We start from the raw sequence: 16,222 nt of genomic DNA, 5'->3' as shown, positions 1-16,222 counted from the left end.
GCCGACAGGGAATCCAATCCTGCAGTGCCAGACGTGTCTCCCTGCTTAAGCCAGTGCATGTCCAGGCCCGTCTGAAGTTTGCCAGAGAGCACATGGATGATACAGCAGAGGATTGGGAGAATGTCATGTGGTCAGATGAAACCAAAATAGAACTTTTTGGTATAAACTCAACTCGTCGTGTTTGGAGGAAGAAGAATACTGAGTTGCATCCCAAGAACACCATACCTACTGTGAAGCATGGGGGTGGAAACATCATGCTTTGGGGCTGTTTTTCTGCTAAGGGGACAGGCCGACTGATCCGTGTTAAGGAAAGAATGAATGGGGCCATGTATCGTGAGATTTTGAGCCAAAGCCTCCTTCCATCAGTGAGGGCTTTGAAGATGAAACGTGGCTGGGTCTTCCAGCATGACAATGATCCCAAACACACCGCCCGGGCAACAAAGGAGTGGCTCCGTAAGAAGCATTTGAAAGTCCTGGAGTGGCCTAGCCAGTCTCCAGACCTCAACCACATAGAAAATCTGTGGAGGGAGTTGAAAGTCCGTGTTGCTCGGCGACAGCCCCAAAACATCACTGCTCTCGAGAAGATCTGCATGGAGGAATGGGCCAAAATACCAGCTACTGTGTGTGCAAACCTGGTAAAGACCTATAGTAATCGTTTGACCTCTGTTATTGCCAACAAAGGTTATATTACAAAGTATTGAGTTGAATTTTTGTTATTGACCAAATACTTATTTTCCTCCATAATTTACAAATAAATTCTTTAAAAATCCTACAATGTGAATTCCTGGATTGTTTTTCACATTCTGTCTCTCACAGTTGAAGTGTACCTATGATGAAAACTACAGACCTCTGTCATCATTTTAAGTGGAAGAACTTGCACAATTGGTGGCTGACTAAATACTTTTTTGCCCCACTGTATATATATATATATATACACACATATATATATATATATTTCAAATTTCATGAGTATTTGATAATACAAGATGAAACATGAATAATACAAATTAAAAAGTGAAGACAAGTAAGACAAGTATGTAATTGTGATGCTTTGAGATAAATCCAGAGCAACACTGTCATTAATCTGGTGACATTTAAATGCTCGTTTGGCAGCAAGAAAGGTCTACTCTAACAGGCGTCTGCTAGTCCTAGCATTGACTGATAAAATGCGTGACTATATGAAGAAATGTGTACTTGCCTCCCCTCAGTAAAAACACCAAATGCTCACTCTGTCATAACCTTGATGTTATTTTCCTGCTTCAGGTGAGACGGGGATTGGCAAGTCCACTCTGATGGACACTCTGTTTAACACCAACTTTGAAAGCTTTGAGTCGTCGCATTTTGAGCCTCAAGTCAAGCTGCGCGCTCAAACCTACGACCTGCAGGAAAGTAACGTGAGTCTACGCCTTACCGTGGTCAACACGGTGGGATTTGGCGACCAGATGAACAAACAGGAAAGGTGAGCACTTGACGGTGGCAGATTGATGTGGGATGAGGGATGTGGTCGCCCACCAGCCTGTTGCTTTCCCTGCAGCTACCAGCCGGTGGTGGACTACATCGACAGGCAGTTTGAGAGTTACCTGCAGGAGGAGCTCAAAATCAAGCGCTCCCTTTTCAACTACCACGACTCGCGAGTCCACGCCTGTTTGTACTTCATCTCTCCCTCGGGCCACTCGCTCAAGTCCCTGGACCTGGTCACCATGAAGAAACTAGACAGCAAGGTAGGAGCACTTCTTTACTTTAAACCTTGTTCCTTTTGGAATTTCACAGCCACCAAGGAAGAGACAACCAACCAAAACAACTACACACTCTGGCTTTTCAAGAATAATCAATTATATCTACTACTTATATTTAGAGCCGGGTGATAAATCAATAAGAATACAGTACAGTGGAACCTCAATATACAAACCAAATTGGTTCTTGAACCTGGTTTGCAAACTGAAAAGTTTGTATTTTGACTCAGAGTTCTCCATAAGAAAATATGAATAATTGGTCCCTATTTAAGTAGAAAAAATGCACACTTTGAATACACTATAATGTGTGTGTGGGTATATTGATCTATCTATCTATCTATCTATCTGTCTGTCTGTCTGTCTGTCTGTCTGTCTGTCTGTCTGTCTGTCTGTCTGTCTGTCTGTCTGTCTCTATACGCACACACATAAAACACATATTTGTATATATATATACACACACACATTTATATACACACACACACACACACTATATGTGTGTACATATATATATATATGTATATATATATATATATATATATATATAAATGTATTACAAATACATGTATATATAAAAAAAAAATATATACACTATATACATGTGTATATATATATATTTATACATATACATTTATTTTTAATACATTTATATATATATATATATATATATATATATACACACACATATGTATATATATGTATATATATGTATGTATGTATGTACCGTATTTTCCGCACTATAAGGCGCACCGGATTATTAGCCGCACCTTCTATGAATTACATATTTCATAATTTTGTCCACCAATAAGCCGCCCCGGACTAAAAGCCGCGCCTACGCTGCGCTAAAGTGAATGTCAAAAAAACGCTGCGCTAAAGTGAATGTCAAAAAAACAGTCAGATAGTTCAGTCAAACTTTAATAATATATTGAAAACCAGCGTTCTAACAACTCTGTCCCAAAATGTACGCAAATGTGCAATCACAAACATAGTAAAATTCAAAATGGTGTAGAGCAATAAATAGCAACATAATGTTGCTCGAACGTTAATGTCACAACACACAAAATAAACATAGCGCTCACCTTCTGAAGTTATTCTTCATTCGTAAATCCTTCGAATTCTTCGTCTTCGGTGTCCGAATTGAAAAGTTGCGCAAGCGTGGGATCCAAAAATGGCCGGCTCCGCCTCGTCGAAGTCATCGGATTCAGTGTCGCTGTTGTTGTGCAGCAGTTCTGTGAATCCTGCCTTCCGGAAAGCTCGGACCACAGTTGTGACCGAAACTATCTGCCCAGGCATTTACGATCCACTGGCAGATGTTGGCGTATGTCGACCGGCGCTATCTGCCCGTCTTAGTGAAGGTGTGTTCGCCTTCGGAGCTGTGTGAAAAAAGCCACCCGGCCTCTTCGCGTAAACTTCCCTTAACCACTCGCTCATCTTTTCTTCATCCATCCATCCCTTCGAGTTAGCTTTTATGATGACGCCGGCTGGAAAGGTCTCTTTTGGCAAGGTCTTCCTTTTGAATATCACCCTGGGTGGAAGTTAGCATGGCAAGCTAGAACCACAGTGAAGGATGACTTCTCATTCTCTGTGGTGCGAATATTCACCGTACGTGCTCCCGTTCCACAGTGCAGTTCACAGGAATATCAGTTGCTGTGAAATACGGTAGTAATCCGTGTGCGGATGGAGAGATTGCGTCTTTTTATGAACCGGATCCTTGTCCTTTGTAGGAGCCATTTTGTGGTCTTTACAGATGTAAACAGGAAATGAAACGTACGGTGATATCCGCGCGTTTTTTCTTCTTCTTCCGGGGGCGGGTGAAGCGCTTCCTGTTCTATGGGGGCGGGTGAAGCGCTTCCTGTTCTATGGGGGCGGGTGCTTTCCTTGGCGGTTGCTTGCGTAGAAGAAGAAGCGCTTCCTGTTCTACCGGGAAAAAAGATGGCGGCTGTTTACCGAAGTTGCGAGACCGAAACTTTATGAAAATGAATCGTAATAAAGCGCACCGGGTTATTAGGCGCACTGTCAGCTTTTGAGAAAAATTGTGGTTTTTAGGTGCGCCTTATAGTGCGGAAAATACGGTATGTATGTATGTATGTATGTGCGTGTGTGTATATAGATAGATAGATAGTACTTTATTGATTCCTTGTGTATATATACAGTATATATATATATAAATGTATTAAAAAAAAAATATATATATATATAGTATGTGTGTATATATATATATATATAAATGTATTAAAAATAAATGTATATATAAAATATATATATATACACATATATATATATATATATAGTTTATTTATATTTTTTTATATATACTGTATGTACATTTATTTTTAATATAGTTTTATATATATATATATATATATATATATATATATATATATATAAAACTATTAAAAATAAATGTATACACAGTATATATAAAAAAATATAAATAAACTATATATATGTGTATATGTATATATATTTTTTTATATATACATAAAAATATAATATATATATATATATACACATATATATATATATATATAGTTTATTTATATTTTTTTATATATACTGTATATACATTTATTTTTAATATAGTTTTATTTATATATATATATATGTTTGTGTTTGTATATAAGTGTGTGTTATGTGTGTGTGTGTGTGTGTGTGTGTATATATATATATATATATATATATATATATATATATCACACACACACACACACACACACACATACATACACACCCACACACACACATTATATATATGTGTGTGTGTGTCTGTATATATATATACAAACCCCGTTTCCATATGAGTTGGGAAATTGTGTTAGATGTAAATATAAACGGAATACAATGATTTGCAAATCCTTTTCAACCCATATTCAATTGAATGCACTACAAAGACAAGATATCTGATGTTCAAACTCATAAACCTTTTTTTTTTTTTTGTGCAAATAATGATTAACTTAGAATTTCATGGCTGCAACACGTGCCAAAGTAGTTGGGAAAGTGGCATGTTCACCACTGTGTTACATGGCCTTTCCTCAGTAAAACGTTTGGGAACTGAGGAGACACATTTTTGAAGCTTCTCAGGTGGAATTCTTTCCCATTCTTGCTTGATGTACAGCTTAAGTTGTTCAACAGTCCGGGGGTCTCCGTTGTGGTATTTTAGGCTTCATAATGCGCCACACATTTTCAATGGGAGACAGGTCTGGACTACAGGCAGGCCAGTCTAGTACCCGCACTCTTTTACTGTGAAGCCACGTTGATGTAACGCAGTGGTTCTCAAACTTTTTTTGTCATCCCCCACTTTGGACAAGGGGGAGTTTTCAAGCCCCACCTGCCCCCATCGCCCCAACAGAGCGCTAATGCCAAGCTTTAACATTTTCAAATTTATTGAACATCAAGTTGTATACATTCAAACTCAATAACATAAAATAACATCAAGTTCAATAATAAATAAAATAACTGTGCTGTTGTGGTATAACTTGCATCAAGTTCAATAATAAATAAAATAACTTCTATCAAGTTCAATAATAAATAAAACAAAAGTGTTATAACTTGCATCAAGTTCAATAATAAATCAAAACAAGTGTTATAACTTGCATCAAGTTCAATAATAAATAAAAAAGTGTTATAACTTGCATCAAGTTCAATAATAAATCAAAAAAAGTGTTATAACTTGCATCACGTTCAATAATAAATCAAAAAAAGTGTTATAACTTGCATCAACTTCAATAATAAATCAAATAACTTGCATCAAGTTCAATAATAAATCAAAAAAAGTGTTATAACTTGCATCACGTTCAATAATAAATCAAAAAAAGTGTTATAACTTGCATCAAGTTCAATAATAAATCAAATAACTTGCATCAAGTTCAATACTAAATCAAAAAAGGTGTTATAACTTGCATCAAGTTCAATAATAAATCAAACAAAAGTGTTATAACTTGCATCAAGTTCAATAATAAATCAAACAAAAGTGTTATAACTTGCATCAAGTTCAATAATAAATCAAAAAAAGTGTTATAACTTGCATCAAGTTCAATAATAAATAAAAAAAAAGTGTTATAACTTGCATCAAGTTCAATAATAAATCAAATAACTTGCATCAAGTTCAATAATAAATAAAATAAAAGTGCCACTTTGCAATCTTTGCAAAAAAAAAAAGGAGGAGCTATGCATTTGGCAAGACAGGGCAAGTGACAGCACTTTTCCCCGGGAGAGCCACCTTGCTTCACTGTGAAACAGCACTGCTGTATGATCAGCTCCCATTTCCTCACACAGTGCAGAGAACAGTCGCACTTTCAGTGGTCGTGTTTTGATCAAATTTACCGCGCTCACAACATCTGTTAAAACCTCATTGAGTTTGGGGCTGAGCTGTTTCCCGGTGAATGACACAGTGTGTGCCCGTCAGATTTTTGTTTCTCTGCAGGCGCTGGCTCTGGCTCGACGACCTTTGAGGTGCGAGTCACAAATGTATATATTTGTGTAATTGTGGTCCACACATTAGCCTGCTACCCATCCGCGCGAAAGTTTGTTCCGCTTAGCCCCGCCCCCATTAGTTACTGTTGCTATGTCTGTCAAACTTTCGCTCCTACCGAGAAATTTAAAGCCTACAGTAAAAATAAGTACCGGTAATTTCCATTTATTTATATAGCGGATTTCACAGACAGAATCACAAAGTGATTTACAGTGTGTATAGAAAATGAAAGCATAGTAAAAAAAAATAATCTAAGAATATAATTAAAAAAAAAACATTTTTAAAGTGAAATTTCCTCCCGTTCCTCGCGCCCCACCTGTCATGTCTCTATTCCCCACCAGTGGGGCGCGCCCCACACTTTGAGAAACGCTGATGTAACGTGTCTTGGCATTGTCTTGCTGAAATAAGCAGGGGCGTCCATGGTAACGTTGCTTGGATGGCAACATATGTTGCTCCAAAACCTGTACGTACCTTTCAGCATTAATGGCGCCTTCACAGATGTGTAAGTTACCCATGTCTTGGGCACTAATACACCCCCATGCCATCACAGAGTGCTGGCTTTTCAACTTTGCGCCTATAACAATAGGGATGGTTCTTTTCCTCTTTGGTCCGGAGGACACGACGTCCACAGTTTCCAAAAACAATTTGAAATGTGGACTCGTCAGACCACAGTACACTTTTCCACTTTGTATCAGTCCATCTTAGATGAGCTCAGGTCCAGCAAAGCCGACAGCGTTTCTGGGTGTTGTTGATAAACGGTTTTCGCCTTGCATAGGAGAGTTTTAACTTGCACTTACAGATGTAGCGACCAACTGTAGTTACTGACAGTGGGTTTCTGAAGTGTTCCTGAGCCCATGTGGTGATATCCTTTACACACTGATGTCGCTTGTTGATGCAGTACAGCCTGAGGGATCGAAGGTCACGGGCTTAGCTGCTTACGTGCAGTGATTTCTCCAGATTCTCTGAACCCTTTGAAGATATTACGGATCGTAGATGGTGAAATCCCTAAAATTCCTTGCAATAGCTGGTTGAGAAAGGTTTTTCTTAAACTGTTCAACAATTTGCTCACGCATTTGTTGACAAAAGTGGTGACCCTCGCCCCATGCTTGTTTGTGAATGACTGAGCATTTCATGGAATCTACTTTTATGTTCCAAATAAGTGTTTGGTGAGCATTCCTCAACTTTATCAGTATTTATTGCCACCTTTCCCAACTTCTTTGTCACGTGTTGCTGGCATCAAATTCTAAAGTTAATGATTATTTGCACAAAAAAAAAAAACGTTTATCACTTTGAACATCAAATATGTTGTCTTTGTAGCATATTCAACTGAATATGGGTTGAAAATGATTTGCAAATCATTGCGACCCCAAAGGGAATAAGCGGTACAAAATGGCCCAATGTAAACAATTGTAAACCGAAAAGTTTGCAAAAGTAGGTGTTTGAAATCGAGGTTCCACTGTATATAGTAATAGCTTAAAAGAACCCCAACATACACTATAAAGTATTTGGCCACCCATCCAAATGATGAGAATCAGGTGTCCTAATCACTTGGCCCGGCCACAGGTGTATAAAATCAAGCACTTAGGCAAGGAGGCTGTTTCTACAAACATTTGTGAAAGAATGGGCCGCTCTCAGTGATTTCCAGCATGGAACTGTCATAGGATGCCACCTGTGCAACAAATCCAGTCGTGAAATTTCCTCGCTCCTAAATTATCCAAAGTCAACTGTGGGCTTTATTATAAGAAAATTGAAGAGTTTGGGAACAACAGCAAGTCAGCCACAAAGTGGTAGGCCACGTAAACTGACAGAGAGGGGTCAGCGAATGCTGAAGCGCATAGTGCAAAGACTTTCTGCACAGTCAGTTGCTTCAGACCTCCAAACTTCATGTGACCTTCCAATTAGCCCACGTACAGTACGCAGAGAGCTTCATGGAATGGTTTTCCATGGCCGAGCAGCTGTATCTAAGTCATACATCACCAAGTCCAATGCAAAGCGTGGGATGCAGTGGTGTAAAGCACGTCGCCACTGGACTCTAGAGCAGTGGAAACGCCTTCTCTGGACTGATGAATCACGCCTTTCCATCTGGCAATCTGATGGACCAGTCTGGGTTTGGAGGTTGCCAGGAGAACGGTACATTTCGGACTGCATTGTGCTGAGTGTGAAATTTGGTGGAGGAGGAATTACGGTGTGGGGTTGTTTTTCCAGGAGTTGGGCTTGGCCCCTTAGTTCCAGTGAAAGGAACTTTGAATGCTCCAGGATACCAAAACATTTTGGACAATTCCATGCTCCCAACCTCGTGGGAACAGTTTGTAGCGGGCCCCTTCCTCTTCCAACATGACTGTGCACCACAAAGCAAGGTCGGTAAAGACATGGATGACAGAGTCTGGTGTGGATGAACTTGACTGGCCTGCACAGAGTCCTGACCTGAACCCGATAGAACACCTTTGAATTAGAATTAGAACAGAGACTGAGAGCCAGGCCTTCTCAGTGTGTGACCTCACCAATGCGCTTTTGGTAGAATGGTGGAAAATTCCTACAAACACACTACGCAACCTTGTGGACAGCCTTCCCAGAAGAGTTGAAGTGGTAATAGCTGCAAAAGGTGGACGACATCATATTGAACCCTATGGGTTAGGAATGGGATGGCACTTCAAGTTCATATGTGAGTCAAGGCAGGTGGCCAAATACTTTTGGCAAGATAGTGTATCTCTTCCAAACTTTTGGGACGCGTATGCCTGTACCAACAAAAATGTTTCTGAGTGATACATTGACCTACAAATTATTGTAAAAAAAATTTTGGAGAGCAAATTAACTATTGATGTAATGATAATACATACTAATAATGCATGTATATCCTTTCAAAAGCCATAAACTTTCTTGTATATTTCAACATTGTCATCGGAACGTAGACCTTTAAATCTCCAAGTTCAATAAAACAAACAAATAATAATAATAAACTATACTTTGTTAAGAAGATTTTGCACTTGAATGAAAATCACAACCAAAAGCAATACAATATGTTAAAGAGGCGATGGGGAGCCCTCAAATATACGCAACCAAAGCAATAAATAAAATGGCTAATTAAAGTATTGACAAAGTTGCACTTCAATTGTGAACATGTAGACTGTTAGAGTTGTACTTTACTTAACTGACAATAATTGTTAGGTTCAAACACTGATGACATCTATTAAACAGACAAGAAGCAAGGAATTAAACAGACTGAATTCAATTTAGCTCATTGAGGAGAAACGTCTGGGCTGTACTCTTTGTACAGTCTTCCACCACGCTCTGACGAAAGGTTGCACGCCTCCTCTTTTATTTGGACTTTCCCTGATTACACGGCAACAGCTGCTTCTAAAGGGGGAAGGGGGGTCGTAAACAGCCGTTGCCCTCGGTCATAAAACCGTTCAAAGAAAAGATGCCTGGAGCTTGCGTCAGGTCCTGCTTCCTCTCCGCTTTGTAGATCTCGGGTCAAGACAAGATCTTCCTGTGGATCACAATGGATCAAAGAAACCGACACCTTCATGTCGCTTCCCATCGTACACAGTGGAGTTTTAAAAGCCTTTTGATTGGTAAGATCAAAGACAGCTTTTGTCTGCTTGCCGGGAACTCATTGAAACACAAAGTTTTGTGATAACTTAGATACAATTATTCTGACAATAATGTTAGGACCTTTCTTAAACAAAAGTATAAGCGGATGTATTAACAGATCATATGCAAGAAAAACTTAAGTCTGGCAGATTCCGAGTGAGAAATACGGTCAACATGACAAATGTCTGTCAAACGTTTGCGCCATTTTTGGAAATGCTAGTTTTCAACAGTATTAAATGTCAGCATGTCTTTGGCGATGTATCGCACCACACTTTGTGTGAGCGCACACACCATTTTGTACTGCTTAGTTTGCACTGAACTTGTTCACCAAACGCGAAGTGAGCATGACGGTTTGTCGTATTCGAGCACATAGGCTCATCTTGTTCCAAAGTTTTCAACTGAAATATTCCCACACTGGCAAGCAAATGGCGATTAACGATCCATTCATTTGTTATTGTTTTGCTTTCCAGGCAGTCGTGTTGTGAATGTCCATGTAACTATAACATGACAAAGCAGTGTGTGTCCTGAAGACAGTCGGCTGCTCTGTCAGCCTCGATCAGATTAAACACGCTCAGGAAGGTGATTGCAGTGCAACTGGTTCAGTAGCTCCTACCTGTCAGGTTCAAACACTGATGACATCTATTAAAACAGACGAGAAGCAAGGAATCATGCAGAGACAGAGTTACATTTTGCTCAATTGAGGAAAGACGTTATTTGGGCTGTACTCTAGTTACAGATCTAAACTTCGCTCTAAAGCTGTGGTTCTTAACCTTGTTGGAGATACCGAACCCCATCAGTTTCATATGCGCATTCACCGAACCCTTCTTTAATGAAAAATACAATTGTTTTTTTTTTCAAATTCAAGACAGTTATGTTTTTTTTACTGGTGCACAAAATTAACTGTGCATGAACATCACCTTGTTCAAAGAACAAAACCAACACAGTGCATGAACTCGCAACAAATTACACACTTGCAAATCAGATGGAAAATTAGGGGGAACATTGTTTGGTGGTAGCCATAATATGCCGAAAGGGAGAAGTTTTTATTTACACGATGAGTCGGGTGTGTCTTGACCTCCGCGGTGGAGGCTCCGCCGAACCCCTGAGGCCGACTCACCGAACCCCTAGGGTTCAATCGAACCCAGGTTAAAGGGGAACATTATCACAATTTCAGAATGGTTAAAACCATTAAAAATCAGTTCCCAGTGGCTTATTATATTTTTCGAAGTTTTTTTCAAAATTTTACCCATCACGCAATATCCCTAAAAAAAGCTTCAAAGTGCCTGATTTTAACCATCGTTATAAACACCCGTCCATTTTCCTGTGACGTCACATAGTGAAGCCAACACAAACAAACATGGCGCATAGAACAGCAAGCTATAGCGACATTAGCCCGGATTCAGACTCGGATTTCAGCGGCTTAAGCGATTCAACAGATTACGCATGTATTGAAACGGATGGTTGTAGTGTGGAGGCAGGTAGCGAAAACGAAATTGAAGAAGAAACTGAAGCTATTGAGCCATATCGGTTTGAACCGTATGCAAGCGAAACCGACGAAAACGACATGACAGCCGGCGACACGGGAGAAAGCGAGGACAAATTCGGCGATCGCCTTCTAACCAACGATTGGTATGTGTTTGTTTGGCATTAAAGGAAACTAACAACTATGAACTAGGTTTACAGCATATGAAATACATTTGGCAACAACATGTACTTTGAGAGTGCAGACAGCCCAATTTTCATCAATTAATATATTCTGTAGACATACCCTCATCCGCGCTCTTTTCTTGAAAGCTGATCTGTCCAGTTTTGGAGTTGATGTCAGCAGGCCAGGGAAGCTAGGGTCGATGTGAGCCAAGACATCCAGGGGGTTTAGCTCGCTCGTCTGCGGGAACAAACTGCCGCCATTGCTTGCCGTGCTAGCGAGGTCCTTTGTCCCTGAATTGCTCACACACTCCGGCAGATTCAATGGGGGTCTGGCGGCAGATTTCTTTGACTTTATCGTTGGAAATGCATCTGCTTCGAGTGTCGCAGGATATCCACACATTCTTGCCATCTCTGTCGTAGCATAGCTTTCGTCGGTAAAGTGTGCGGAACAAACGTCCAATTTCTTGCCACTTTCGCATCTTTGGGCCACTGGTGCAACTTGAATCCGTCCCTGTTCGTGTTGTTACACCCTCCGACAACACACCGACGAGGCATGATGTCTCCAAGGTACGGAAAACAGTCGAAAAAACGGAAAATAACAGAGCTGATTTGACTCGGTGTTTGAGAAAATGGCGGATTGCTTCCCGATGCGACGTCACGTTGTGACGTCATCGCTCCTAGAGCGAATATTAGAAAGGCGTTTAATTTGCCAAAATTCACCCATTTAGAGTTCGGAAATCGGTTAAAAAAATATATGGTCTTTTTTCTGCAACATCAAGGTATATATTGACGCTTACATAGGTCTGGTGATAATGTTCCCCTTTAAGAACCACTGCTCTAAAGTCTAGCCCACGTGCTTCCTCTATTTATTTGGGAGGTCCCTGGTTACATCACTGAAGCTGTCGCTGAGGGAATGGGGTTAATCTCGACAGCTCCAGTTAGACACAATATATGATTATACAAGAAATGCAAATGTGTTGACACTGGCGATATCGCCTTGTCTCTGCTCTGTCTGCATCACGGCGGTGTTCGGCCTTGGCAGTCAGCAGGCCGAGTCTGGACACAACACTGATACCAGACGACTTGCAATCTTTTGGATTGCCAGCTGTCCCTTTGCACAGATAGAAAAGTACAACTTCAGCACAATTGATAATAACTATAGCAACGGCCCTTAAGCATAAAAGTTGTGTGATAATATATACATGATTATTCTAACACTACCATCAGTCTGGAGGTGGCCAGAGCTTTCCCAGGCTCTGTGTGTCAACCGCCGGCAAGTGCCAGTAACCCAGGATTTGCCTGTGAAAAAGAGTCACACACAAAAAGCGCCGGAATGTCGCATTCGCCTCGCCCACGCACACACTAGAGTTGTCCTTTTGTGTCACTGTGCAGACCGAAAGATGGAGAGGCAGACAGGCGCAAAAAGAGACATTTGTTGGTAAAGGCTCTCTGCCAAATCTCATTGTGTTTTGTAGGCTGCCTTCACTCTGCGTTTTTTTTCTACGTGTGGTCTGACCCAGAATCCCCAGCAGAAAAAACATTCTTCAGCGCCACCAAATGATTCAGACACACACACACACAACAAAACAGGAATTTGGGGTGGCTGTGACACACAATAAGATGACAAGCGATGGTTTAGGTTCATGAGTTTATGTATTCTTAAAGACACTTAGCTGTGCCTCCTTGATGGAATGTTGAGCAGCAACAAACTTAAATGTTGCTCTTAGTTAGCTTCACTGGCTGAAGATTGCATACTTCTGGGAATGACGCAGGAAGGAAAATGGCACAAACGCAAGCTTTCAACAGCTTAAATTAGGGCTTTTTATATTTTATACATACAAATGCATCAAAGTGCAGGCATGTGATTTTTCCCTCTATAGTCGGAAATCCGTCTTTTTTTTAAATCTCTGTAAATATGTAAAAAGTTATTTTTTGTTTTGCTTCGTTTTTCCAACCTACAGTGTGTGTTAAAATCTTGATCCGTCTATTTGCTATACCTGCCAACATCTACGGTTTTTGATAATAGATAATGGACCTACTCTCGAGCTCAGTGTTTTTCAACCACTGTGCCGTGAGATATTGTCTGGTGTGCCGGTGGGAAATTATGCAACTTCACCTAATTGGTCAAAACATTTTTTTTTGCAAATCAATAATTATAATAATGTGCCGTTGTCTAGTGTCTGTTCTGTGTAGAGCTCGGCAGGGTAACCATGTAATACTCCATATTAGTAGGTGGCAGCAGGTAGTTCATTGCTTTGTAGAAGTCGTAACGCGTCGATGATGGTTTGTCATGATCCCAATATGCAGAGCACAGCGGGAGACGGCGTGCAGGTAAAAAGGTATGTAACGCTTAAACCAAAAATGAACAAAAGGCAAAGTCCCTCTAGGAAAAGGCACTGAAGCATAGGAATGGCTATGCAAAAAAAAAAAGTAAAACTGAACTGGCTACAAAGTAAACAAAAACGGAATGCTGGACGACAGCAAAAACTTACAGCGTGTGGAGCAGAGATGGCGTCCACAAAGTGCATACGTACATGACATGACAATCAACAATGTCCCCACAAAGAAGGATAGCATACGCACAACTTAAAGGCCTACTGAAACCCACTTCTACCGACTACGCAGTCTGATAGTTTATATATCAATAATGAAATCTTAACATTGCAACACATGCCAATACAGCCGGGTTAGTTTATTTATTTACGCGAAATATCCTGCTGAAAACGTCTCGGTATGATGACGCCTGCGCGTGACGTCACGGATTGTAGAGGACATTTTGGGACAGCATGGTGGCCAGCTATTAAGTCGTCTGTTTTTATCGCAAAATTCTACAATATTCTGGACATCTGTGTTGGTGAATCTTTTGCAATTTGTTCAATGAACAATGGAGACAGCAAAGAAGAAAGCTGTAGGTGGGAAGCGGTGTATTGCGGCAGGCGTTGTGCCGGACAACGCACCCCCGCCCTAGAATGCACCCCCTGACTGTTGTGCCGGATAACACAGCCGGTGTTTCATCTTTTACATTCCCGAAAGATGGCAGTCAAGCTTTACCATTGGCCTGTGGAGAACTGGGACAACAGAGACTCTTACCAGGAGGACTTTGAGTTGGATACGCAGACGCGGTACCGTGAGTACGCATGCAGCTGCGGCTTCCAAACATTTGATCGCTTGCCCGTACGCACGTGCCGCTATGTGCATTTCACGTACGTAACTTTGGGGACTTTGGGGAAATATATGTGCTGTATGAACTTTGGGGAGGTGAACGGTACTTTGGGCTGTGGGATTGAGTGTGTTGTGCAGGTGTTTGAGTTGTATTGGCGGGTTATATGGACGGGAGGGGGGAGGTGTTTGTTATGCGGGATTAATTTGTGGCATATTAAATATAAGCCTGGTTGTGTTGTGGCTAATAGAGTATATATATGTCTTGTGTTTATTTACTGTTTTAGTCATTCCCAGCTGAATATCAGGTCCCACCCGCCTCTCACAGCATCTTCCCTATCTGAATCGCTCCCACTGCCCTCTAGTCCTTCACTCTCACTTTCCTCATCCACGAATCATTCATCCTCGCTCAAATTAATGGGGAAATCGTCGCTTTCTCGGTCCGAATCGCTCTCGCTGCTGGTGGCCATGATTGTAAACAATGTGCAGATGTGAGGAGCTCCTCAACCTGTGACGTCACGCTACTCGTCTGCTACTTCCGGTACAGGCAAGGTTTTTTATCAGCGACCAAAAGTTGCGAACCTTATCGTCGATGTTCTCTACTAAATCCTTTCAGCAAAAATATGGCAATATCGCGAAATGATCAAGTATGACACATAGAATGGACCTGCTATCCCCGTTTAAATAAGAAAATCGCATTTCAGTAGGCCTTGAAGTAGTCTTGATTGCGAAAACAAAGCAGGTGCGGGCAATAGCACTCAAAGGAAGGCGTGAAGCTTCTACAGCAGAACACCAACAAAACAGGAAGGGTCACCAAAATAACAGCGCAAGACAGAAACTAAAGCACTACACACAGGAACCAACAACAAACTCAAAATAAGGCACGACAACCTGGTGGAGTTTCACATTTTGTAACCTTTTCTGCTGGTGGCGTGCCTCTGTATTTTTTTTTTATGAAAAAAATGTGCCTTGGCTCAAAAAAGGTTGAAAAACACTGCTCTCGCTGGATCTACTCTCTATTTTATACTGCCTTTTTTTTTTTTTTTTTTTTGCTGCAGCTGTTACATATACTGTACAAACCCCGTTTCCATATGAGTTGGGAAATTGTGTTAGATGTAAATATAAAGGGAAGACAATGATTTGCAAATCATTTTCAACCCATATTCAGTTGAATATGCTACAAAGACAACATATTTGATGTTCAAACTGATAAACATTTTTTTTTTTGCAAATAATCATTAACTTTAGAATTTGATGCCAGCAACATGTGACAAAGAAGTTGAGAAAGGTGGCAATAAATACTGATAAAGTTGAGGAATGCTCATCAAACACTTATTTGGAACATCCCACAGGTGAACAGGCAAATTGGGAACAGGTGGGTGCCATGATTGGGTATAAAAGTAGATTCCATGAAATGCTCAGTCATTCACAAACAAGGATGGGGCGAGGGTCACCACTTTGTCAACAAATGTGTGAGCAAATTGTTGAACAGTTTAAGAACATTTCTCAACGAGCTATTGCAAGGAATTTAGGGATTTCACCATTTACGGTCCGTAATATCATCAAAGGGTTCAGAGAATCTGGAGAAATCACTGCACGTAAGCGATGATATTACGGACTTTGG

General features: G+C 40.6%; 1 protein-coding gene across 1 annotated transcript in view; it reads left to right on the top strand.

Annotated features, from left to right (window-relative positions):
* The window catches only part of septin10 (septin 10), a 46,099-nt gene that overhangs the window by 9,044 nt on the left and 20,833 nt on the right, over positions 1-16,222 (top strand). The window contains exons 3-4 of the mRNA XM_061971745.1: positions 1,264-1,459; positions 1,535-1,721. Of these exons, the coding sequence (XP_061827729.1) occupies positions 1,264-1,459; positions 1,535-1,721 (383 nt within the window). The remainder of the gene's footprint in view (positions 1-1,263; positions 1,460-1,534; positions 1,722-16,222) is intronic.

Source organism: Nerophis lumbriciformis, linkage group LG13, assembly GCF_033978685.3.
Source record: "Nerophis lumbriciformis linkage group LG13, RoL_Nlum_v2.1, whole genome shotgun sequence".
Lineage (NCBI taxonomy): Eukaryota > Metazoa > Chordata > Actinopteri > Syngnathiformes > Syngnathidae > Nerophis > Nerophis lumbriciformis.
Note: the sequence above shows the minus strand (reverse complement) of the source record. Positions and strands in the feature narration are given on the sequence as shown.